Source organism: Coptis chinensis, chromosome 6, assembly GCF_015680905.1.
Source record: "Coptis chinensis isolate HL-2020 chromosome 6, ASM1568090v1, whole genome shotgun sequence".
NCBI classification, from domain to species: Eukaryota; Viridiplantae; Streptophyta; class Magnoliopsida; order Ranunculales; family Ranunculaceae; genus Coptis; species Coptis chinensis.
Genome location: NC_141461.1, coordinates 56,412,926 through 56,440,543, shown reverse-complemented (window position 1 = coordinate 56,440,543; position 27,618 = coordinate 56,412,926). Strand labels below are relative to the sequence as shown.

At 35.5% G+C, this 27,618-nt stretch overlaps 1 protein-coding gene and 1 pseudogene across 1 annotated transcript; one reads left to right on the top strand and one right to left on the bottom strand.

Moving 5' to 3' along the window:
- Positions 1-16,846: 16,846 nt before the first annotated feature.
- On the bottom strand, positions 16,847-18,562 carry LOC147493703 (protein FAR-RED IMPAIRED RESPONSE 1-like; annotated as a pseudogene).
- Positions 18,563-20,903: 2,341 nt separating this feature from the next.
- LOC147493702 (cyclin-dependent kinase G-2-like) lies at positions 20,904-23,971 on the top strand. Its single transcript, XM_086564975.1, has 8 exons — positions 20,904-20,955; positions 21,035-21,078; positions 21,183-22,461; positions 22,584-22,749; positions 22,840-22,928; positions 23,059-23,179; positions 23,286-23,392; positions 23,487-23,971. The coding sequence occupies exons 3-8, from the start codon at positions 21,575-21,577 to the stop codon at positions 23,524-23,526; spliced, it is 1,410 nt and encodes a 469-aa protein (XP_086421101.1). The 5' UTR covers positions 20,904-20,955; positions 21,035-21,078; positions 21,183-21,574; the 3' UTR covers positions 23,527-23,971.
- The last annotated feature ends 3,647 nt before the right edge of the window (positions 23,972-27,618 follow it).

Sequence of the window (27,618 nt, the reverse complement as noted above, 5' to 3'; positions counted from 1 at the left end):
CGGACTTAGATTCATGGACTTTAGATTTTTGGGGATTTGATTGTGGACTGGATCAAGCTTAATTGTACTACGCGCTTATGTTGTAAGTTGTATGGACAAATCAAATGCTAAAATGCTGTGGAAGCTTGTATAAATTTGGTGGTCATTATCTAATTAAGATTTGACGTTGATATTGTGACATTATATAATATATTGGGATATATATATTAAATGCAATAGTTTTGGAGAAATAAATGTATAGACACTCCATTATTTTATCTGTGAGATGCTAGTAGAGTATTTGTGGTTATTTCCCACGGGATTGTAGCGTAGTGCAATAATATATTGGCACGTGAAAGAATGAAAGTGGTTATGAGATATAATTGAAATATTTCTTAATATTGTGGCTTAGTGCAATAATGTATTTGACATGCACGTGATATAGTGAAATGATTATGAGTCATAAATGTATGACACCCGAATAAATTACGTAACAAAAATCCTAGAACCTGACTACCACAACTCATGTGATTTGCCCTGTGTGGGCGTATGTGATATGATTGGCCCTTGTGTAGGGTGTATATATAAGATGTTGATTGACCCATGTGTTGGGCAATCGTAGCCGAATAGTGGCTTGATTATTCCGTTCGCAAAAATTAGAATGAGACGCGCGATATTTTATGCCGAATAGTGGCAGTACTTGCATAATGGCTTTCGTGTGAGGGTTACCTGGTGTGCGGCATCCCGCTCAGGGTAGTTACGCACGGAGTGGTTCATTATGTAAGGGGAGGCATGTGGATGTATATGTTCGGCGTTGGGAAGCGATTGTGGTAGTCAGGGAAACTAGGTAAGACATAGATACGACGTGAATTTTAGGGACACACAAAGAAAACCTTAATTAATATAATTATGGTAATATGTTGGTTAATGATATATCTTTAGATAGATGATTGTATATGGTTTGGCAGAAGGGTGGGTCAAACTAATTACTTGGGCAGAGACGACCCACTCTGTAATTGAGCATGGAATGCGGTACGTATATAATACGTTTGGTTGGTTATTTGTTTAGTTGAACCTAAGGCGCCTCGATGGAGGAACTACTTGCCTTATTTATTATGTGTATAGTTTGTTGTGTGGTTAATGGGAAGTTAAGGCGCCTCAGTGGAGGAACTACCTGCCTTCATTATTGTACTTAAGGATGTTATATTAGTCGTTGAAAGTTAAGGCGCCTCGGTGGAGGAACTAACTACCGTATGGTTTGTGTATATATTGGTATAAGTATATGTTGTATTTTAGGGCTACTCACACCAGCATTTTTATAATGTTGACCCGATTTGCATGTTTGCTTATCGGGTGTGTTCATTAAATGAACATAGTTGATAAGTTTTGACAGGTTTAGTGTTGAAGAACATTGGTTGCTGCTTGTGGTTTGCGTTAGCATCGCATTTCAAGATAGTTTTTGTTTTCCTTTGAGGTGATATAGATTTTCAGTTGAGATAAGGTTATTTGCATTTTCATTTGTTAATTTTTGTAATGAAGAGGACTTTTGTTTAAGTTAAAATTTTTATTGGTTTTTAATTATCCGCATATTTAAACTGTTTATGGGTTTTTGGGAGTTGAGAGTGCGTCACACCTCGAAAATCGAAGAGTCGGGAACAAATCTTGTTTTTTCCGAATTCTATCGAAATTCGGGGTGTGACATGTAAGCTAAGAAAGTTTCGCTCGTCCTATCAGTAGTGAGTGGCATAAGTTGTGCAACAGGGACTAGTTCACGATTATTGCTGAGAAGTTGTTGATTATAGCCGGAACTGGGATACTGGCTGGAACAAGGCTGTGGTTGGTTTGGTAGTTAGCATTGGAATTACTTGGAAACTGATTTTGACTTTGTTGGCACTAGTGATTATTTCCTTGGCGGTACGGAATAAAGTTGGTGGATGGTCGAACAAGTGGATTTGTGAAACCTAGAGGATCCATCTGTTGGGTATTCAGGTGTCAAGCGAAATTCGGATGTTGTCTCCAAGGTGCATTAGGAATGTTGAATGCACATGTCTCTTCTGATGGTTGGGAAGGGGAGGCATATAACAAGGGACAATAAGCATCAGGATGGTCAGGATTTAGACAAAGAATACATGGGGAGGTGTTAACGTTTATGACTTGTTTTGGGAGTTGATTGTTTACTTGAACCGCGATGGCATCTACTTTTTTAGTCAGGGATTCTATTAGATTTTTTAATTCGGGATCAGGTTTTACCTAAAAAATAGATGTTACTTTTGTAACAATGTCCTTAGATGATCTAGAAGAATCAGTGTTACCCCAATGTGTACCTCTCGTTGCTTGTTTTTCAAGAAAATTATATGCCTCAGTAGCTCCTTTGTCCATGAAGCAATTGCCGTTCATTATATCAAGTGTTTCTTTTTTATGATCGGAAATTCCATTAAAGAAGGAACGAACAAGGACAGCAGTGTCGAGCTGATGATGAGGACATTATAAAAGAAGATCAGTAAATCGACTCCATGCTTTTGTAAATGATTCATGAGGATTTTGGCAAAAGAATTTAATTTTTTGAAGCATTTCAGTAGTTTTCTTCTGAGTATAAAATTGTAACAGGAAAGCTTGCACAAGTTTATTCCATGTTTCTATAGATTGTGGTTGTTGTCCCGCTAGCCAAATTGACGCTTTATCAGCTAAAGTGAAAGGAAACAACCTAAGCAAGACTTGTTCGGTAGAGACTGATGGATGGTGAAATGTGGTAGCTACTTGTTGAATCCTACGGAGGTGATTGTACGGTTTCTAATGGTTTAAACCATGATAAACAGGTAACAATCCAAAAATGTTAGGCGGGATTAAAAAATCACTGGCAATATCCTCGAGTTTGATGCAGGAAGAATGTCCGTCTTATAAGGCAGTATAGAAGTCAAAAAGGGGTTTCTCTGCTGGTGGAGTTTCGTCGGCCATAACTAATGCAGTTAATGGCGACAAGGGATCTTGATGATTTTTATTAACAGATAAAGAACTGTGTTGAGGTGAGAACTTACGCAATTGTCTATCGTATTTTCTCCTACGATAAGTATGTTCAAATTCTTTATTATTACCAGACCTTAATCTCATATATTCAAGCATAAAATTAGATCTTATGCACAAAAGAAACTTATTATTACTTGAATTTTATTATTTTCTTAATTATTAGAAGTGAATAACGTAGGCCTAAGTTGTTGCTAATGCAGCAGTGAAGCTAAGAATACGTGTGCATAAACCGGCCAACAGCCAAGTCACAGGAAAGATATGAGGGAGGTTTTCCGTGCAAGCACGATCCTAATTAAGAAACCTCAATCTTTCAAGTTTCCTAGACACCATCGGAATATGTTTAAGATTTATGTGATTTTTTTTTAAGTTATTTAAAATATATGCATAGGATAAAGCTGCAAAATATTAATATTAATATTATTATTATTAAAATTTATGCACGGTCCTTATTAATTATTATTTTTTATTATTTTTTTATTGAAGCTATTTAAAATTACTAAATAGGCATATAAAATCTAATCATGCAAAGATAATATACTCAGATGTAGCTAGAGACTGTAGCATGTGAAGATATTCTACTTAGATGTATATAAATACTAATAGGCAAAGATGTATCATCTATAAATATTTCTATACGAACAGGCAAATACATATTAGTAATACGTATATGGAGGCTAATATGCAAATATATATAACGTATACGTATATCTACGTTAACAGGCAAATCTAAACTACTCATACGTAACTAGACATGTAATCAGGTGAAGGCACTTTACATAATATATATATACGGCATAAAATCCTATATATACTAAACATGGTACTTATATATATATAATCATGCACGTTATATATATATAATCATGCAAAACATTATCATGGGCATGTATATAGACATTAAAATGCAATTCATAAAATCATAATCACTCAAACGTGGATAGCGAAAAAATAATAATCATATCACCTTAGAGAACTACGAGAGAGGATTACCTACTACGTACTAAAACTCAAGATTTCCTTATTCACGTGTTTTCGTCTGTATGTTTTAGAGTAAAGGTTTCGTTCCAACCTTAAAACAATAATGATATCACAACTAAAATCCTATCACCTTAGAGAACTATGTGAGAAGGATTTTTAATTAGGTATTTTGAAGATTTCTTTTTCCTAACAATTATTTACTACACAAGTTATCTAAAATTTGCAAGTTGTTTCTTAAATAAATAGAGAGAGAAAGATAAGGAGAGGGTTAACCTACTCATGCAAGATTAGTTACATAGCTTTTTAGAGAGTAAAATCACCCCATCTCTAATGTCTCGGGTTCATAGACAAACCTGAAACTGATTCGAGTATCGATCCCTAGCAAGATGTACTTTGCTAGCATGAGGAGTTGTCGAGATATTTCATCTCTGAAATGTATTTTCAACTCCTGGTTTCATTTCACGCCATTTGGACAAAGATAAAAATCTGGATTCTCTAGAACTCGCGCGCGATTGATCCCAGTGTCAATGGGTCGCGTGCGCTAGCTTTTCTAAAGCACAAGGCTAAAAAATTTGTCGGACTCAGTCATTTTGTAACGTCAAAGAAAACCTAAGCCTATAAGAAGTGATTCTAGGCCCTTAAAACGTGCACTGATCCTCACATGAGCATCATTCACCCTCCCCTTGGGAGGGTTTTAGCTCATGATCCTAGGAAATATATGCAAATAGATGTTGGATGTATGCTGAATTAAAGAAGAAGAAGAAGAATGCAAACAAATGATTTTTTAAGCTAGAAAGTAAGAAATTTTATTTAGAAAACTAAAGTGGCTACCATTAACACTATTACACCAAACTAAAGCTTACTTAGAAAAATAATAACATGCATCCAAATGGAATGAATGGAGTGTCCAAAAATCAATACAAATCAGCCCATTTCAAGAGTTTTCTCTCTTTTCACCCACGTGAATCAACTCCCACCATTAATCACATTAAATTCTATCTTATCTCAAAATCAAAACAAATTGATACCTTGCATTTTTTTTACACTATTAGCACCTAAAATCTAGTCAACTTAATAAATGTCATGCAAGGTGTCAATTTGTGCCAATAATTTGCATATTTTGTCTTGACTTGCTTGATGACTCATCCAATCTTGTGGGCCCTAGAATTGACCCACATGCTGCGTCCAGTGGCGAACCGGTCTTTTGACATTTTTACAACTTCCTGCCTTTGCGTAGAGTTCATCGCACTGATCGTCTGATCAGCTCACTCGCCGAAATCGGAGTCCTAGTTCAAGAGATATGAGCTTCGGAAGTTTGATGCTTTTGTGCACGTAATCCCTTTTTGACTTGGGATCGTCCTGTTGGAGTTCCTGGGTTTTAGGCGGGTTTTGTTGAGCTTTGCATGAGCTAACTTGGAAAACTTTACATAGACACACTATTCCATGCTTAAATACTGGCTTTATCCTCATTTTTACATTGGTTGCGCAAACCTGCAAAAGCACGAAAATACGATTATTTCATGATTATTAAGCACATAATTAACCGAAATGTTATATCTCTACGGAGTTTTATAATACAATGTAGGACCATTTGAGACGTGATCCCGATAAATGCCGTAGTCACCATTATAATATAATTATAGTGATGTCTGTGGCCACAAGTCTTCATTATTTCTAAGGTAGAACCTCCACTGACTAGCTTTTCCCAATGGGCACATATTCTCCGGAGGAGGGTGTGGAATGAAAATGATTTGGTGCCAACACCTATCACCCAGGTACCACATGATGGTACCTCCAAACTTAAAGACAACTCGACGCATTGTAAGATCATATGAACGACGTATATGGTGAATCGCCTCACACATCCACTCATCATCCACGATATCCCCAACCACATCCTCAACATTTAATTGCATATACTTTGCAGTATACCATGGTGTCCACTGTATCACCATTGTTGATCTAGTCTCGAGTTGGTTACGGTCTAAGTGAATGTTGTAGCGTTTTTTACCAGATTGGTGTTCTTTATAGTCATTTATCCATGCTCTAATCCGTGGGACAATATCACGGTTCATGTTCATTCTTATAAGTGGAGTCACTGTAAGTACGTACTCATGTCACTAATACTATAATAATAATAATAATAATAATAAATATCAAAAACAAACTTGTAATTTAATATAAAGTTATAATACTAAAAATTTAAAATTTACTTGTAAAAGAAGGGTGAAGCCACCATATGGACCATCCACAACATTATTATTAAGTCAGCATGTTTGATCCAACGCGTAAATCAAAACTCCTGATAGGAAATTAATCAGTCTAATTAAATAGACTAATCTAACCCTAGTTAAACCGCAAGCGCACATCTATCGTTGAAAATAGTTGCGACAAACGGGTCGATCCTACAGGGATTGCTACTTCGGACAAACGGGTATTAAAATTATACTTAACTAATTCGAACAATATTCTTTTATGGAAGTTTGAATTACTATTAACTAAAATTAACTAATTACTACGAAAGCAATAAATTAAATGGATTAACTATTAACGAAGAAAACACTAAGGCATTCGAATCCACCCTAGACCGTTGTAGGTTATCCTAGTCAAATCAGTTTATAGTTCTCTTTTAATTACAAGTAGCATGAGGGAAAGGTAACCCTTGCTTGCTCGAAGATGTGATCATGAAGCTCTTATATTTATTAGATTGATTGGATTTTAGCAAACGAAAATATAAATCCCTAGCAAGAGTTGTCTTTTTATAGCACAACTCTTCACAGATTTATTTAAACGATAAACGTAGTGCATTTATATTAATAAGAGAATAATCTAACTATTAATTAGTCGAGACATGAAAACATGCAAGATATAATTAATGAAAGTAATCCTATTACTATCTAAAGAAATCAATCGAGTTTAATCTTTAAGTTCCGAGAACAGTAAACTAATTAAACATAAAAAAACCTACGCAAGTCTAGGGCTTCATCTAAGCCCTAGCTAATAGTTTAGCTACACATAATAATCAAACTGAAAATAAAGTAAAGGTTAGGAGAACTCATGTTAACAGTGAAATCTCCTTGGCTTTCCTTCGTCTCGTTCTCGATTTCCGTGCGTCTCCAATTCTTGCTCTTCGGCTCTCCAGTGTTATGTTCTGTCTTCTCTGTTCTAGAGCGCCCCCTCTCTTTGTTTTTTACTTGTATATATAGAGGTTTCGGTTTTAGCAGTGTTTGATTTTGAATGGAATTCGAAGTCGATCGCAAGAGTTTCGGTTTCGATCCAAGTCCGAATTAAAGGAGATGCTGTTTTGGTTTTCCTTCCTATTCGCGAGAATGAGTAGAGTTTATGGTAATATAGTGTGTGGGTTATTTAGTTGTTTGGTTTGATTTCGATTAATTCGCCAGAATTTAAGGGGGTTTTGTGGTTCTGTTCGTGAGAAGTGAAATGGAGAAGGAACTAATGTTCCTGTTCGTGAGTGAAGCGAAGGGTGGAGACCGATCAGGTGCTCCAAATACTATAATGAGGTGAGGTTTTAATGTTTGGTTCGATGGGCTTTGGTGTATATGGGCTGGTCTATTTAAGTGCTAAGAATTGGCTTGGTACACATGGTCCGATCTTAAGCTATTGGACCCAGACTAAACTTTAGGCCCAAATTCCATTTTCTTTTATTTCCTTTGTATTTACTTAATTGGGCCCAACTTTACAGCACCTTTTTCTGGTCATGTCCTCACTTAAATCTTGGCTTCATGTGCATTCACCAAATACTCATAGCCATAGCCTTGTTACTCCACTGAACTAGATCAACGTGCACACACTAATATCTTCGAATCTCGACAGTTTCAACACTTTTAATCAAGTTAACTCTGATCCTGCAAAATCACTAAAAACACACTAATTAAGTCAAACGAATAAATTAAATGAACTAACTAATATAAAATTGGGTGTAGATATATGTAACGTTTATGTGTCTATCAACTCCAAACATAGCACCACTCCAATCAAACTTATGAATGTATTCTAACCAATCAAAACACATTATATAACATAATCTCAGTGAACGAACTATCACCCGTGGGGAAGAAAACACTGCGTGATTAAGTAAAAATATAATGCTTGCAAGTATCTATCCCGATTTGTACCCGTTGGATACTAACTTTCGTCACTCTCTTTAGTCTTGTCCAGCCATGAACTCATTTACAAAAAAAAAATGTTTGATACACCTTTTAGACCAATGCTCTGGCCTTATATTAGGCCATCACTCCTATGTGTAATCAAAAGTCGAGTACCACCCTTCTCCAAACGTGATTGTCTTTCCTTTTCCTACGTTTATTCCCGTGAGCATAGTAACATCAATTATTAGAGTGATGCCTATCTCGCCTTTCGGAAAGTGTGAAGTGTAAGTTGTGTCCCACCACTGCTCGATCAAATCATATATTAAACCACCGTCGGCATTTTGATAACATTGAAACAATGACCCAAATAGATATTGTACTAAAATTTCATTTCATATATCTGCAAAACAATCTCCTTTGGTAACCATTATTTTTCACCAAGTGCTCACGGATGCCCAACAACACCGCAATTTCATCTCCCTGCCGCCTAAACATTTATTCAAAACACTTCATTAAAATTAAAGTAAATACAAATTAGGATGTTAAAACAAAATCAAATTTAACGATGAAATATTTACCATATTTATACTAACACGATGAGAGATGTGTATTTTTAGGTTTCTAGCCAATGTAGAATGTGTTAGTGTAGGGGTGTGCATAAAACCGGCTGAACCGACAAAATTGACCGAACCGAACCGGTCAGTTTCGGGTCGGTTATGTTTATGAGTCAGTTTGGTTCGGTTAAGTATATTTGAAAACCGATAAGGCCGGTTCTTTTATCAGTTTAGTCCCATATCTGACCCGAACTGACCCGCTATATATAATATATATATTTAATTGATTTAATTTAAAAATATGTAAAAACCAGTCGGTTCGGGTCAGTTAAAATCGGTTAAACTGTAACCAAATCGGTTCGGTTCGGTATCGGTTCGGTTGGAATTAGTTCGGATCGGTTCGGTTAGAATAACACAGTCGGTTCAGTTCGGTTCCAAAAAAATATAAACCGATAGGGTTGGTCTGGTTGTCGGTTTATACCTAAACCCGACCCGAACCGACCCGTGTACACCCTAGATTGATTGGGTTTGGAAATGGAATTACTAGAGGGTTTTGCAAATTATAGACTTCATTTTCGTCCTCATCGGCGTTTAACATTGATGTTGACTCTTTTGTCAATCTACTAACTGATTTTTAATTGAAAACTCATTTATCCTTATTACTCGTTTTGAGTGGCATCTGCAGTTCTAGCATGATCAAAGGCAATGAGCAAACATATATACTATATTCAAATAAAAACATGCGACGTATCAACAATGTCTATAAAAACATAAATTCCGCTCATACAATACAATACCATTTCGGGCTCATACAATACAATCTCTGCTCTCTCACCCGTTCCTTCATCTTCAATGGATCTCAAATGAACTAAACTATATATCCACTTTGGTATTCGCATCACTCTCACCAAGATAAACTACTTCCTCTTACTCTCATAATTTTTCCAAATAACTACCATTCTTATTCCCTCGCCAAAACCATAAACTCCCAAAAGAGTCCTCCACGTAACATGTGATTTTAACCAACGGAATGTAAACAATAACCAAAGAATTGTAAATTTAGGTAATGAGAACAACACAATCAAGAATATGGCAACAACAATTATATAAGACAAGCCCAAATTCCATCTCCATAATTTATTACTCGTTTCTTCAATCAAACTATACCCAACACAATCACAACTTTGAAGTGTAGAAAATCAATATTAGAGGGAGCCAATGCAATAACTTTACACAACATGATCTTCCTTAAAACGCTTTTCAAATTATCAAACAACCACATTTAACGATAGTTTATATCAAATAACATTCAAGCATTCAATTAACAAAAAAGCTCTCAATTAACAAAATGTGCATTCAATTAACATTAAAAAATGCATTCATTTAACAACTCAATTAACAATTCAACAATTCCAGAATGTTACCTTTGAGTGATTTGGGTGAGGAGATCGAGAGAGTGTGCGAGGTTCGATTTGTTTGAGTGAAGGAGTGAGGAGAGGGGAGTTGTTTGAGTGAAGGAGACCAAGAGAAGAGAAAAGGAGAAAGAAATTTGCGTTTAAGTTGTCTGGACAATACAGACAACAGAGTTTCCGTCGTCTGTTGCAACTTAGTATACAAACGGCAGAGTTTCTACCATCCGCCTCCCGAAACTACAAGCTGCTAAAAACATGATTGGAATAGTTTTTTCATTTTGTGTTGCCAAATTTGGCTAGGCAAGCTAAAAGGCATATGTGACACCTTTTAGCAGCCCAATTTAACATCTCCACGTTGGACTTGCTCTAAACGACCGACTTATCAAATATACTCCTATAAAAATATGAAATTATTTAGAACTTTCTAAGTAAGGAATGAATTCAACTCACAAGGCTAGTAGCTACATCTTCTTGCCTATGGACTGAGAGCATGGGAAAATCTATTAATGGATAAGGTAGGGCCTAGCCCCCCCTTAACTTTGGACCCAAAAAAAATAGTGGTGTTGTTAATTCAAAAGGAAAAGGAAAAAAAGGCCTAACTGCTAGTGTCCAACTTTAATGCAACCCAGTGTTGGTAATTCAGCAACTCGGCCACAAATACACCTCTCTCTGGACTATAGTCTCTCGGTCTCTCTTTCTCTCTCTGTCTTTCACACCTGCAAAGATATTAATTAACCATCATTACACTTAGAAGGCAGAACCAATCAATTTTCACTTTGGTGCGTTATCTTTTTCTCATTTCTTACTTCTGTTTTATTATTTTATTATGAACAAGTAATACAAAAATGTGGATATTAATTTGTATAAAAACATATTTTCAACTTTCTAATTGATTGATAACATACACGTTTCGTTTTTGTACTAATATCGAAACTATTTCTTGGACTATTTTCATTTTAGAGGTTTGGGATTGGATAATGAAGGGGTTATGTTATTTTAAGTGTTACAATAGAATTGTTTGGATTTGTGAATTTTGGGCTTTTGTAATTTGGGGTTTCTTATAACAAAATGCCTATGTTGTTAGTTTATGGGAGATTGAAAGCAGGAATACATTTTTCAATGGAGACTTAAAAGATTTAAATTCGCATGTTTTGTGGCTTTTATATTCGGTTAGCCTTTAAGGAATAAATAATTTTTTTTGTAGTGATATGCAATTGATTTTTATGTATATATGCAATTGATCAATCACCCGTGGTTGTGGTAGTAGAAGATACTCCCCCTAATCAAGTGCAACCTACGCTAAAACGAAACCGTGTGGAGAATGATCATACAAGTCTTCTTGCCGATCCGGGGTTACGTCATCGAATTTCAAATTATCCTCCTAATGAGCAAGAGTTTGTTCATCGATTATATCTACTAAAGAGCCCTTTTTAGCCCCGTGAGCACAAGTTTCCATTAACACCTATATACAATAAACTACGAAGATTATTCAATGTTTCCTGGTTCAATGATGGTGGTGACTGGTTAGAGTATAGCATATATAATGATGTTGTTTTTTGCTTGCATTGCTATCTTTTTAAGACTGGACCACGGGATCAAGGAGGTGGAGATTCATTTGTAGTTATTAGTTAAAGAATTTAGAAATTGGAAAAGCATAAAGGTTGCATTACAGAGTCATGTTGGGGGGCCTAATAGTACGTGCCGACAATCATGTATATAAGCAAGGACAAGCTTTACTAAATCAAAAACAACAAGTTTGAATTCTTTTATCTAAACAGCCAGACAAGGTTCGAAATGCATACAAAATTCATTTGCAAACAGTGGTTGATTGTTCTCGATTTCTTTTACGACAAAGATTAATCTTCATAGGTGCATGATGAATCCTCTACTTCAAGTAATCCAGAGAACTTTCTAGGGATGTTGAAATTTGCATATAATCAAAATGATGTCACTAAGGATGCGATAAGAAATTCTCTTGGGAATATCTGTTTGACTTTATTTGATATTCAGATAGATATTGTCAATTCAACTGCAGTGGAAACTACAAACGCCATCCTTAAAGAGCTTGGAGATTTTTTTTTTCTCAGTTTTGGTCAATGAATCTCGAGACATCAATTAAAGAACAAATGACTGTTATTTTACGCTTTGTAAAGAAAGATAGATGCTTGTGTTGAACATTTTATTAACATTGTGCATGTTGAATAAACTAGTGCCTTATCACTCAAAGTAGCTATATTGATTCACTTTTCAACAAACAAGGATTATGTATATCAAGATTACGTGGTCAAGGTTACGACAGAGCTAGTAATATGCAAGGTCAGTTCAACGATCTTAATGCCCTCATCATGAAGGAAAACAAATCTGTTTTTTATGTTCATTACTTCACCCATCAACTTCAGTTGGCATTGGTTGTTGTTGCTAAAAACATTATCCATGTTGCTTTGTTTTTCAACTTGGTTTATAGTGCCGTGAATACTTGTGCAAACATCGAGAAATTCTTATGGATAGCCACAATACAAAAGTTCTTAAAGCAGTAGAAAATAGTGAACTTCCTATTGAATAGGGTCTCAATCAAGAGATTAGTTTGAAACAGTCTGGAGACAAACGTTGGGGGTTGCATTATGCTACTCTTGTTTGCTTTCTTGTCCTTTCTCTTTCAGTTATTGAAGTTCTTGAGCGTGTGGTAGAAGATGGTATAAATTCAGAACAAAGAAGATAAGTATCTGCTTTACTGGTATCATTACAATATTTTGATTTTATTTTCTTATTACATTTGATGAAAAAGATTATTGGAATTACTAATGATTTGTCAAAAACATTGCAAATAAGTGATCAAGACATTATCAATGCATTGACACTTGTTGAAGTGTCCAAACAACGATTGCAAACTATGAAAGATGATGAATGAGATCTTTTTATAACTAAGGTATCTTCCTTTTGCACTAAGAATATCACCTCCATCCCTAACATGGAAGACAAATTTGTAGCAAGAGGGCAATCTGGACGTAATGTCGAAGGGATGATAAACCTTCATTATTATCGTGTGAGTTTATTCTACAAATGTATAGACTGATAGCTTATTGAGTTAAACAATCGATCAGTTTGATAAAGTGAATATAGAACTGCTTCTTTGTGTAGCATGCTTGAATCCAAGTAATTTGTTTGTTGCATTTGATAAGAAAAGTTTGATATGTCTTGCTGAATTTTATTCGAGTGATTTTCCCCCTAAAACTCTTATAATACTTCATGATCAACTAGATAATTATATTACTGATGTACGCTCTAGCTATGGATTTTCAGAATTAAATGGAGTCAATGATCTTGTTAGAAAGATGGTAGAGACAAAGAAAAGTATAGTATATCCGTTAGTGTTTTTGCTGATGACATTGTCATTAATCTTTTACCTATTGCTATTGCCAGTGTGGAGAGAGCATTTTCTGCTATGCACATAATAAAAAACCGATTGCGCAACCGAATGGGATATGATTGGTTGAATGATTGTTTGGTTACATACATCGAAAAAGACATTTTTGATTGTTTTGATGATGAAACAATCCTTCAACACTTCCAAAAGATGGGTCGTTCAGCTTCAAGATATTGATAAGCATGTAATTGTTACATATTTTCGCCCAATTTTATATTAGTTAGTCCGTTTAATTTAGTTAGTGTATTTTTATTGATTTTGCAGGAATTGGAGCTAAATTGATTAGATGTGTCAAAACTGTCGAGATTCTAAGATATCAGTGTGTACGTTGGTCTAGTTCAGTGGAGGTGCAAAATATATATGTTGTTCGTATTGGAGTATGGCTATGGGTTATAGCTTACTAGCTTTGGAGCTTGTGTTGTTACTGGTGGTTTGGAATTTTTGAGTTCGAACCATGCGGGCTAAAGTCAGTTTGAAGGAATTAGTGTATCGAACTATAAAATCCCATGAGCTATAGACTAGCCCATATACACCAAAGCCCACTGAACCAAACATTTAAACCTCATCCCATTATAGTCCTTTGACCACCGGATCATCACTTTAGATTTCCTTCCCATTTCATTCTCATGACAGAAATAGTAACCCAATGCGCTTTATTTCCTTCCAATTAGAATTCAAAATAGTACGGAATTATTATATCAGTAATGCTATACGGACCTACTTAATATGACCTACTATTTCAACTTACTTATGTGTCTAATTAGGTGGCAGCCCACGTCAGCCAAATGTGAGAATTACAAAGTCCCATGAAATCTTCCCGCGATTTATTTTTGGCTAAAAAACAAAAAAAAAATTAAATCCCTGTCTATTCTTCTTCTCGCCAAACAGATTCAAAACCGAAGATCTTATTGAAGGAATCTCAAGCAGGAAATATCTATATGGCGTATCGATCGCTCGTCTAGTTTGTTTCAGATGCTTCCAGTTTCGACTTCTCACCATCAGACAAACTAAATTCATCCTCGTCTAGTTTGATTTTGCAGATTTAGCTCAACTTCACTATTTATGAGTTTTAATGGGGATGGCCAAGGGTGATTCACTATTCATCAGGCTTGTCTCTACAGCCGGGACTGAATTTTTTTATGTGAAGCGTAAGAATCCACGGAAGATGACAGAGAAGCTTGAGTTTAGAAAGTATGACCCATGGGTGAATTGTTTTACGCTGTTTACTGAGGCAAATATGAAGTAAAAAGTTATGTTTTGGTCTTTGGAAGAATGATATAGACGAACTCCACATAACTTAAGCACTCGTCCCTTCCATGCTGTTTTTGAGATTGCTTAGTTTGTTTGGATCTAGTTGTTATCCCACTTTTTATATAAAATTCTTTTACCTTTCAAGGAAGAAAATGAGTACTGACTTTAAATTAATGCAAAATGCTTAACTAATATAAATTGACACAAAAAGATAAACAATTCATGTTTTGAAAGAAGTTTGCATCTAAGATGCAAGTTCTGATAACACAATTTTTAAGAGTATAATTATACCACACATTGATCGTCATGAAACATTGTTTTGAATAACCAAAAACCAACTGATCACTCTACACATACATCACAGCCAATAATTGACTTGTAATAGAATCTCCACCGCATAACTAAGGCAAAGGACCACATCAAGACCCTCCAAGTCAAGAAGCATTAGCCATTGAATATATTAGTAGCTGGCAACCTTCTGGTACCGATGTTTCTGTTTGCACACTCTGCTAATGCGGGAATATTAGCATTGGGGAACCTTGACAGCAGGAGTAGCAAGCGAAAATCTGAAATTTTCTTCACAAATGGAAGATTCTTTGTCTTGTCCAAGTGAGTTTTCAGTGCCCTCATCGTCACTGGTACAACCGTAAATGATTTATACAAAAAATAGATAACACATTAATGATCAGCTCATGTCTTCATCCACCTTCTAAGGCGTATCGTGTCTACTAAATGGCATATCACCCCCACTCCAAAAAGGGTAATGGTAACTCTGTGACACCAATGATGTTTGTAAGTTTGCAGTAGTAAAAGTGGGGTAACTTATTTGCAATATAAAAATAGAAAAATAAGTTACCGGAATTTGAAGTGGAAAGTTGATACCCAAAAAATTATTTGGAGGATAGGCACGAGGAAAATTATCTCCATTCTCCTGCAATTGTAAAATTCTTAGTATAAGACATCTGCGACTTTGTAAGAAAAAAAAGAATGACAGAGAATAGGGCAAAAGTACACACCTGGACATGAAGAGGAAAGTCGGCACCAATATAGTTATTCAGATGGCTGCCACCACGAAAAGGAAAGGTTCCTCTAGTGTCCTATATATTTATAAGATATTTAAGGAATAGACATTGAAAAATATTATATGAAAAGATAATAACTAATAACCTGCAAATGAAGAGGAAAGCCGGCATCAATCGAATTGTAAGGATGATTGGCATGAGGGGCATTTCTTCCATGGTCTTACATTTGTAAATGTTCAAAAAGTGGCATTTGCACAAGAAACAAAATCACGACACAATAACATCAAAGCTCAATAGAAAATTTGTAGAATATGAAGTAGTATTTATTTAAAGAATAACCGAGAGCAAAGTAAGCTACGAACCTTCATTGTAATACTTTCTTGTGTCCCACCAAGCTCGATAACTTCTAATCCACCAGTTGAATCCAACAATGATAGTACAATAAGTTATATACATATAAGTATTAGTTTGAATAAAATATATTAAGTGCAATAAATGACAACTGAGTAATTGAGATTTGTGTTAGTCAGTTGCTTGCTACCTTATCGGAGTTTAGGTTACCAAAGACACTTCCAGCACCGACCTCTTTCTCTTTTTCTCTCACTTTCTTCTCTTGTTCCTTTTTCTTTCTAACAACTTGTTCCCCCTTAGACTCCTTCCTTTTAAAAGGCGGTCGACCTATATTACTACGGACTGCCAATGGACTCCGAACAATTCCATTTTGCTTACACATAGGAATAATGTCATGACTTGATGATCTATCATGATGTTTGATGCCTGACAACGAATTTGGCAAACTACTTCCCCATGCTCCTTCATCTTCATTCAGTTCCTTGCATAATAACTTAATCCGATCAACAACCAATCTCGTCTTAGCTTCGTTATGAGTTGCCAAGTCTGCAACTTCATAAAAGACTTTGCACATCCTGTCATACCGTTCATTATCGGGGTTTTGCAGCCAATCAAAGTAACTAATTTTAACCTTTGTGTGTTGCCTCCTTACATCTTTCCTCCATCACCTAAAAATGTATTTTTCAGGCACCTTTTGCACTTTTTTGTGAATCAAGGCCGTAAGAGCATGTCTACATAGGATTCATTTAAACTCAAACAAACGACAATTGCACTTAATATCTAGGTCATTTAAGTTTAACGAAACAGTAAAAGTGGTTTGCCGATCCAATCCTTTATCTTCTAAAATTTCATACATGTGAATACCACAATCCTCTTTAACGTGAGACATGTCACAATAAATCTTACTTGTTAGCTTTGTTTAAAACTCCTTAAACTTTGCAGTTGTGTAACTATCTTGAAACTGCTTCTCCATCATATAATGAGTAATACAAGGGACTCGAGAGTTGAATGAGATAAAATCTGCTTGGTTTTCTTTCTCTACCTTCCTTCGTAGTGCATTTTCATACTGCTCGACAAACTGTTTCAGGGTAGTCTTGGAGTTTACATACCCATCAAAGAATGAATTCATGCTCTCACTTCTTTGAGTAGTTGACATCCCCACCCAAAAAGTATCCTTTACAAACACAGGAACCCAGCGAGTTTTCTCCTCATACAACCCATTCAACCAATCATTTTTTTTAAGATCAAATTTCCTGATAAATGTCTTCCAACTTTCTTCAAAATCATCAATAGTCACAGACTCATAGACTGCACGTTACATTGCAAACTTGATAGACTCGTACTCTTTATGAGCCTTTAACTTTTCAGGCAATTTTTTCATTATATGCCATAAACACCACCGATGTCGTGTGCTCGGGAAGACACTCCCAATAGCATTTTGCATAGCTCTGTCTTGATCAATTATTATTGCAGTAGGAGCACGACCACCCATACATTATAGCCAAGTCCGAAAAACCCAAGAAAATGTAACAGTATCCTGCTTCGAAATCAAAGCACACCCCAATAACATTGACTGTCCATGATGGTTCACACCAACGAAAGGGGCAAAAGGCATGTCATACTTATTTGTTAAGTATATCGTGTTAAAAGTGATGGCATCGCCAAACTCTTCATATGCCACTCTACTCCTTGCATCAGCCCAAAATATATTCTTTATCCTGCCATCAATTATATCTAAATCCATCAGAGAAAAAAAGTTTGAGTTGTTAGCCTGCATTTTTGCGAAGTAGTTTTCAACTGTTGCACCATCTCCATTACCGAGTCTTAACCGTCTTACTTTGTCAAGATGATTGCGACAATCTTTCTCTAAAAATGGCACCTTCTCATGACCACCCGCTTCTGTAACAAAGGTGCAATAATTGTTGCTAGGTTTAATACTCGACATATCATTCAGTTCAAGCCTTCTTTTTACAGATGGTTTCAAGCCACGGTTCTTCTTGTAAAATTGTGATTTTCCTAGGCTCAACACGTGATTATGATCAAACGCAACCGATGTCAAGCGCCACTTCCCATTGGGGCATAAAGCAGCCCTAAGCCTTGCATTGCATTCAGTTTTAGTGGTTGGATGCAATTTGAAAGCATTTCTTGATGTGCTCTCTGTTTTGCCTGACCGAGAGCATGCAAAAGCCACCCATCGAACCTCCTTATTATCATCAGTCCTTGAGGATCTTTTCTTAACTGGAAAGCCATTTTCATTGCCATATTTCAAATAGTACTCAAATAAATCAGCAACACTATCAAAAATTATTCCGATATTCAACTCCAATTTATTTTCTTCTTGAACAAATACATTCTCTATATCCTCATCATCATCTGGTATAACCTCAACCTCATCTTCATCAGTATACTCGTCAACATCTACTACATCCTCATTTTTATCTTGACTAAATCCATCCATTCCTTAAAAAACAATAAAAGTTTAGGATTATTTACCTTACTGTTATGATGACGAGCAGTTCAAGATTATATTTTTGACGTAAAGTCGTTTTGTATTTTTTTTTTGTAGAAGAAGAAGAAGAGACGGAGAAGAAAGAGGGTCATCATTTTTCTCTTTGTTTCCTTTCTTATTTTTAGGGAAAAAATTGTGGGAAGTGGAAAGATTTTTCATTTTCGCGGGACCAGTTCTATAACTAAAAATAAAAGAGTCTAAAAATTGTGGGCGCTGATGTGGAGATGCCATTCACCGTCCATCCTAAAGCAGGGGATCACCACCTTCTATTCTCCTTCACTCACGAATAGAAACAAAAGAGAAACAAAAGACCGACATAGCTGCACCGAATTAGAATGTTCCAATTCTAATCAAATACGGCTACAAAACCTCTATATAAACAAGAGAAATGGAGAGAAAAGCGGGGGAGAATCGGGATCAAGAACATAGAACAGAACACCGAAGCCAGGCTCTTGACAGTTGATATCGATTTTGTTAATGACTTTATTTTCTTCTGCTTCTTTTGCTTTATTTTCCATGTGTAACTAAACTATTTCTAGGGCATATATGAAACCTTAAATCGATGTAGATGTTAGAGATTTGATATTTGGTATTCCTGAATTATTATTAATGATTTAATTCTTCTTTGATCTCGTGATTAATATTACTATTATTTCTTTCACTATTTTTGTGATGCATTTTCGGTAGTTTGAATAGGTGGTTATTAATCAAGCTTGGTATAACTGTTAGTATTAAATCATTTGATTGTTTGTGCCGTAAGAAGACAAATAATATTTTGGGTTTAATCTTTAGCTGAGTAAGAAGATAATTTTGCGAAGAAAGTACAAAAAGAACTTTAACGATAATATCATCGAGAATCATCGATTGCTACTCATAAATATATAACTGGAATACCATAGGTTAAGTCGATAGTGTCTACGGAGATGTAAGGTGGATTCGATAGTCCTATAATTCTCTCCACTTAGCAAATCTTAATTGTTTAGTTTATTCATTTCGTAAACGTAGTTAAATTAATTAGCTTTAGTTAATAGTAATTCCAAATTTCTATAAAACAACATTGTCGAATTAGGATAAGTAGTATTTTAGTATTCAATTGTCCCTAAACAGCAATCTCTGTGGGATCAACCTTGTTATTGCGCACCTATTACGATAGACCTCGTGCGTTTGCGAGTATTAGTATAAGTAAAGTAGAATTTAATTAGCCCATTTATTTAGGTCGGTTAAATTCCTATCAGATATCCTTCAACTCGCCAAAAACAATTGTGAAAATTATTATGTTATTGGAGGTATTTTTGTGTTTATATTATTACTAAATATACAATCTATGCTCATTCTTGTTGATTGTTTTTTTTTAATGAAGTACTTATTGTAGTCATTCTGTGGTGCCCTGAATGAATTTCGGCCATTGACTAAGAGGGCATATTTGTTTTGGTTTTTCACTCTTTGGCTTAATTCTTCGGCGCTGGATACTCAAATGCTATTACTGTTACTGTTTCAACTTGATAATTCTGTATTTCTGTCCCAGAAAGGGTTTTAGATTGGGTCTTTTTATAGTACGTCACACTATATTAGTGCGTTTTTTAGTTTAGTCACACGAAGTTTAAAATTTTGATTTTAGTCAGACTTTGTTAACAAGTCTGTCTTAAGCCGTTAGTCAACGTATTTGACTAGATTTGACCATACGTTGAATGTATATATACATATATATATATATATCATATAAATTAATTTTTTTAGAAATGAACCAAATACGGCCATTTCTAAAAAAAATTAAAATATATATTGTAGAAATTAAAATTAAAATTTAAAAAATAAATATATATATATTGTAGAAATTAATTTTTTAATTTTTTTTAGAAATTAATCCGTAGATTTTATTTTTTATTTTTTTTAATTTCTTATGATGGATTGGTTCATTTCTAAAAAATTAAAATATATATATAGTCAAACCTAGTCAAATACATTGACTAATGGCTTGGGACAAACCTTGTTAACGGAATGTGACTAAAATCAAAATTTTAAACTTTGGGTGACTAAACTCAAAATCGCACTAATAAAGTGTGACATACTAAAAAAAGACCCTTTTAGATTTTACTAGTCGGGTAATGTAGATTTTACTCTGCCCTATACTGTTTTTGTTTCGGTTTTCTACTATACGGTTTTCCCTCGAGATGCACCAAGGCAAACTACTGCACGGTGCAACTAATTATTACTTTCCTAAACTGTGTCTTGACTTTTGACTTTTTGAGAGTCAGTAAGATATAAATAGACCTGAACCCTAAGTCGACCTCTCAAAATTTTATTCTCTCTCAAAATTTGGAAATCAACTTCCGTGATTTTCGGTAAGACGATTTCTAGGGTTTTCCTTTTTAACTTTTTCACAATTGATCAAATTCCAATCAATTGATTCTTGTTGTGTAGACGGCGAAGAATAATTCTGATTTCAATCAATCAAAGTTTATTTGGTAACGTTTTTTTTGTTCGTTCTCGATTGTTTCTGTTTTTTTTTTTTTTAATTCGATTAAGGTTTTGATCGAAAGAAAGTTTGTTTCTTTTTTGAATATGGCAGCAGCAGGTAAACACTCTAGTTACCGACATAATGAATTTAAGAATCATCGTGAATCTAATTTTGTTGTTTCGTTACGTAGAAAAGAAAATGATGATTATTATTACGAGAGGAGAGATGAGGGTGGTAGATATAGCTCTTCTAAGATTAGGGGTAATGATAGAAAGAGAGAAGTGGGACGAAGGCGTGTTGTTAAAAGGGAAGAGAGGGAATTAGGGGAAGTGTATAGTGGAAGTGGATCTGATGGTGCTGTTGAGGTACCATCACCTCCGGTTAAGAAGCGTAAGTTTTTGCCCATTGTGTGGGATATTATAAAAGGAGAGAAGAAATTGGAGAAAGGAGGAGTAGTCTCGAGTGGCACACCCCTTTCGGGAGTATCCTCATTGGTGAATGATATGGAAGAGGGAGAAGTTATTCCTGTAAAGAATGTTTCGGGTTCACGATGGGTTGATAAGGATGAGGGTGAGGTTTCAGATAATGATGATGAGATGGCTAAGAAAGTTCATTCTGGACATTCTGTGACTATTTTGAGCACGACTGTCTTGAGTCCTCCTGAGCTTGGGGAACTGACGGATTTGCATGTGAGTGGAGGTGAGTGTCGTGTGAATGAGAATAATGATATGGAGGAAGAAGATGAAGATGATGAGGATTATAAAGTAAATTGTGACGCAGAGGGTACTGAATTGGAGGGGGTTAGTAACTCTCCTGGGTCCTTTGGGTCAATGGGCCAACCACAAAGAATTGTAAACATGCTTAATAGTTGTAGGAGCGTGCATGAGTTTGAAAGGCTGAACAAAATCAATTCAGGAACTTATGGTGTTGTTTTTCGCGCTAGGGACAAGAGGAGTGGAGAAATCGTTGCACTGAAAAAGGTGATTAAGAATGATAGAGACAGGGAGGGCTTCCCTGTGACGTTTTTGAGGGAAATAAACATTCTCTTGTCACTCTGTCATCCATCGGTTGTGAACATCAAGGAAGTTGTGGTCGAGGATGAAAGGGATGAAACTTTTGTGGTTATGGAGTACATGGAGCATGACCTCAGAGCGCTATTGGAAACTAAGGAGCAGCCTTTTACTCAGAGTGAAGTGAAATGCCTAATGCGACAGCTATTAGAGGGCATGAAACATCTTCACGATAATTGGGTGCTTCATAGGGATCTGAAGACTACAAACATTCTGTTGAATAACAGGGGCGAGTTGAAGATATGTGACTTTGGGTTGTCTCGTCAATATGGGAGCCCATTAAAGCCGTACACACCGTTGGTGGTTACTCTCTCATACAGGTAAATAGAACCCGACACGCTTCATCAACTCTTCCTTATTGCATGTTTTAAGTAGAATTATCTTTTTTGTAGAAAGATTTACTATGGTTGTAGAACTCATGGTGATGCTACCTTCTTTGCAGGGCGCCAGAGCTACTATTGGGAGCAGAAAAGTATTCAACAGCAATTGACATGTGGTCCATTGGTTGTATTATGGCTGAACTTTTAGATGGGAAGCCGCTGTTCATTGATGAGAACAAAAAGAAGCCGCGGTTTACTGCAGAATCGGAAATTGAGCAACTCAAAATGGTATTCACTGTTTCTCTTAATCGTCTTTCTATTCTTGATGCTCCAGCTTACTTGTCTAAGTAAATTTTTGAATTTTCATGTTTATTGCAGATATTTGGAACTCTTGGAAGGCCAGATGAGACTATATGGCCAGGTTTTTCGAGATTACCTGGGGTGAAGATTAATGTTCCAGTGAAAAAGTAAGTAACTCTTTTATGTTCTTTTCTGGTTTTGTATTAATCTCAAATTTTCTTATGCTGTTGTTTTCCCTGGCCTTGATTATCGAGTTTTTTTGGTCGGGTTGTCTGACCATTTGTCTTTTTCTTTCAGGTATAAAACACCACGTGAAAGATTTCCGTCACCATCTTTTTTTACGTTCACAAGTCGTCCATATCTTTCTGAAGCTGGACTGGACTTGTTAAACAGGCTTGTAGCCTATGACCCAGAGAAGGTAATTCTTACCGACTAGAAAGTATGTGTGATAACAATTGTCTTTCTGTATAGTTTGTTATTTAATTCTGATCATTTTGCTAATTCTATTCTACTACTGAATGCAGCGGATAACAGCACAAGATGCACTTAACCATGAGTGGTTTCGTGAGGTGCCTCTTCCCAAGGACAAAGGGTTCATGTCACCATTTCATACTCAACGCAAGTCAGCTCGGTATTGATTCAATAACTAAGAATCCGGGACATCGATGAATACCTCATCCATTTCTGGTCTTTATAAATATGAATTTTGTTCTAATGATGTTTAGGCGGCTGCATAGAATTATGAAGAGCTTGGATCCACTATGAATTGGAAAATGATGGATTGTTTGGTGAAGAGGGCTAAGAGAAATGAAGATGTGCGGTTTTACTCGAGATCCATTGTTCACCTATCAGAGTATATATGTTAAAGTGGTTTAGGTGAGATGAAAATTGCATGTGCAGTTGCAAAATCTCTGTTTGATGTGATGAACGTTGATGCTATTGTTTAGCAGGCACAGGGATGATATGGGTGGTGAAAGGTGTTCTTTTGTCAGCTCCAATACTTGCAGACTACTTTTGTAGTTTGGCGGTTGATCATACAGGAGTGCTTTTTTGAATGCTTCGAAAAGGTGTGGGGCAATTAATTTTTCTTATGAGAATCAGTTTCTTTTGAAACTTGTATATGTACATATTTTCTTTGTAGGCAGAATGTAGCAGTGCCTTTAAAACTCTGATATGAAATCTTCTTAATATATTTCTGTGTACTTCATAATATTCGCATTGGTTTGCAAGGGACATTTGGTTGAAGGGTAGGGATGTTCGGTTACTACTGTTCATAACTGAAAAAGAGATGTTGCTAAGGAAATTAGTTATTAAAAGTATTTTCCTGTGTGATGCACTGATGCTTTGGAAGTATCAGCAATAGTTGGGGGTTTGCTTTCCCTTGATTGATTAGTAATTTACGGACATAAAAAAAATTGATAAACTATTCCTGCTTAGTTGATAATTTATGTGAACACATACAAAATCATTTGATTGTTACTGATTTACTGACAAAAAAATGATGAACAATGTCTGCATAGTTGATAATTTGTGGAAATCATTTTATTAAATTTTTTGTCAGTGTTTACCTGTTTAAGGAATTCTGATGGTAAGTGAAGTGATTCATGACCGGGCTTACTTAACAGGCTAACCGTTTTTGTTTGGAGATGTGATTATAACTTTGGAACGTTGTCATTCTGAATCGTGAAGTTCATATTAAATCAGTAAGATGCATCACAGAACAGGTGCATGCTATTTTGATGATTTTCTCAATCTTCTGTCCCTCTTGTGTAGTTTTTACTCGAGTAGTTTTCATCGAGCCTTTCTGATATGAAGAACAAACATAACAGATGCTGGGAATGTTATGTGACATTAAAATAATCTAAATAAGGTGATCTGACATAACAATTTGTGTTTTCTGTGTGTTAGTTTGAGGTTGGTTTTGTTATCTTGTACACCTACTTCTGTTTTAAAGATGAGTGAAGATAAATTTTACAGGGAGATATTTAGACAGCATTGCAAGCACCCACTTTTGTTTGCTTTCTGTTTTCTGTAGAGGAAAAAATCCACTGAAAATAATTAATTGTACTTCACCTTCGGTGTTTGTGCTAGAAGGATAATTGGGAGAAATTTTTAAGGATATGTTTTTGTAATAGCGTGTCAAAGTTTCAAGTCATGAGTTGATTTTTACCATTTATTGTAATGATGTTCAGGAAGGTTTAGCAATGATTTAGAGTTTGACTTATGAGGTGTGAAACTGGATGGTGTAATATGAGCAGTACCTGACCTTTGTATCAATACACTTTTCGTTGGTGAGTTCCATGTAAGGACTTGTTGTGGACCCTTATGCAAGCGTACACTTGCCATTTTTCCGATTCTTCAATGGTGTTAGTAGGTTGTACTTGATTTTGCCTATTCTCCTTTCACTCCGTGGTCGAAAGGGCAAACTTTTTTTTTTGTCTCTGTTCCTTTTCACATATGTTTTTTGCACGATGTGACTGAGTTTCTTCATACTCATCTCAAGTGGAGCACTTATGGCCATAATAAAAAATTGTCACTGCAGTAGCTCATTAACAAGGTTGAAGGGGTGCCGATTGGATACCTCGGCATGTTGCAGTAATCAATTCACCATTTGTTAAATTGAGGTACTATACCATCCTGGGTTTGTTACTACATATAAGATAACATGAGCAGTAAGAAAACCATGAAGCGCATACCATAGGTTTACTTGTTTGCATATACTGTTCTTCCGAAGTGTTACTTTGCTACTGCCATATTTAGTAGTGTGGACTCTTGAGATATGTCCATATTGTTTGTAGTAATATAAGCAAAGTATTTATTTTATTTTATTTTATTAGTAAATCGTGGAAGAAAGTTTTTGGGAAAAAAGAACCAATATTGTTTTCCATTAGAAGTCAGAGCGCTTGTATGCTAATAACCCAGCTTAATTTAATGACAAGGCAAGAAAAGGAGGCATTTAATGCCTCACTTTCCTAAGATCATATAATAAACATTCATATTGCTCTTATATATTAGGTGTTCATCCCCCACCCCCCAACACACACACACACTAACTGAACAAATGTTATTACTGACATACTGGTGCAGGAGTAATGGCCTACCTCACAAAAAATAACTTTTCATTTCTATGATATGCTGATGCCGCAAATTCAACTGAGTACAGTATGGGTATGTGATTTAGATTAAATGTTGAAGTGTTAGATCCTTTAATATGACAAGTAAAGATACAAAATGTAATGCTGCAAGAGTCCCTCAAGAAATTCTGGTATGGATGTTTTCATTATGTAATTAAGTTGCAAGAGAAACTTCTATCAGTGTAAGTTAAATTTTATTTTACTTCTTTTTGCATTTCTGCATTCTTTTTTCTAGGCACGCACTTTGTACAACTTTGTATGATGTCCGAGGAAGATAATATAGTTGAATTAACATTAAATGTAGAACGAATGCATTTATTTCGACACGAAAGCCTTTGGCGATACTATTTACACTATTGATGTTTCTAATTTTAAGTTCTCACATTTAAATGATGAAGGTCATTTGTTTGTATCTGGTGGGATGCAGTAGTCCTAACTGTATTTACTCTATTGGAACTACAAAATTAGTTTACAATAGTTTCACACCGGCCAACTTAAATTTGGAAAGGTTATTTTACATCAAGTAGGAGTTAGAGAAGTTTTTTTTTCCGCGAAATCGCAATATTGTAAGGTTTCCCTGTTAACTACAAGCTTACTGGGCTCATAAATGTTTCTCTTTTTAACAAGCCCAGCAAGCTTGTACTGATCAGGGGAACCTCATAGTCTTGCGTTTTTACAGACATGAAAGAACTATCTCTTTTAGTGATTATATTGGTGTGAAAAGTTAGTAGACCTGATTGTGTGGCTCTGCTCTAGTCACTACAGTTGGGGCAGTTTCATCCTGCCAGATGGCCTTCACCTTATATGAAATGTGATAAAAAGGAAACAAAGGAAGGGGGGGGGGTGGGGGTTGGGGAAGCCCTACGACATTCTAAACAAAAGATGTTTTACTTTTCATTTTTATATCTATAGCACAAAAGATGTTGTAGTTGCATAATCATTAGTAAATTGCAGATATCATGGCCAAGGGCTTTCTAAGAGGTAGATGCATTAATTTCCTTTTTGGAATCAATTTAACTATATTATTATCGTGAACCATTGTACGGGGAAGGTCTCTAAAGTTTGCGCCCTACAGAAGAATAAAACTTCACTGAAGAGAACTGAGCAAAAATTTCGCTTGCGACTTTACGAAGAACCATTTTTAAGAAATGCCAAGAATTATTGGATAACACTTTTTTTTAATTTCAACTAGCCCTTGATCATAAAAAATAGTTAAGATATGTTCCATATATGTGTTTTTCCTTTCGTCATCCTGATTTCAGTTATGCAAGTATATCTGTTTATTTTCATGCATAATTATGGTTATCCCTTGGAATACTTCTGTTTTGTGATTTACGACTTTCATACCTATCCTTTTTGACATTTACCCGTGCACACCACGTAGATGTGTATACAAACAACACTACGCTCAATATATTAGGAGAGTTGTAGTTTGTACCTTATTAGACACTTGGTCTTCTATCTATTTTCATTTGCCAGGAACTGAAAATGGTTGAGTGCCACGAGCGGTGCAAAGACTATTGACTTGTTGGTTGGCCTATTATCAGGATTATAGAACTTTATTCTTGGCCATGAATGAGTAGTAATGTAGTATACTTACTGTAATAATGTGTGCTAAATGGCTTCAATTTTTATTTTCTTTTGGATGGGCATGATTAAATTTTCTTTGTTTATCATTCACTTCTAGGTGAGAGGGTTTGACCGAATTAGTTAGTGCTTGTTG

Excerpts from the sequence above, each read along its gene's own strand:
- LOC147493702 (XM_086564975.1), top strand. The coding sequence starts at position 21,575 with ATGGAAGAGGGAGAAGTTATTCCTGTAAAGAATGTTTCGGGTTCACGA. Across the intron at positions 22,750-22,839 it reads AAATTGAGCAACTCAAAATG|ATATTTGGAACTCTTGGAAG; the intron begins GTATTCACTGTT and ends TGTTTATTGCAG. Across the intron at positions 23,393-23,486 it reads ACTCAACGCAAGTCAGCTCG|GCGGCTGCATAGAATTATGA; the intron begins GTATTGATTCAA and ends AATGATGTTTAG.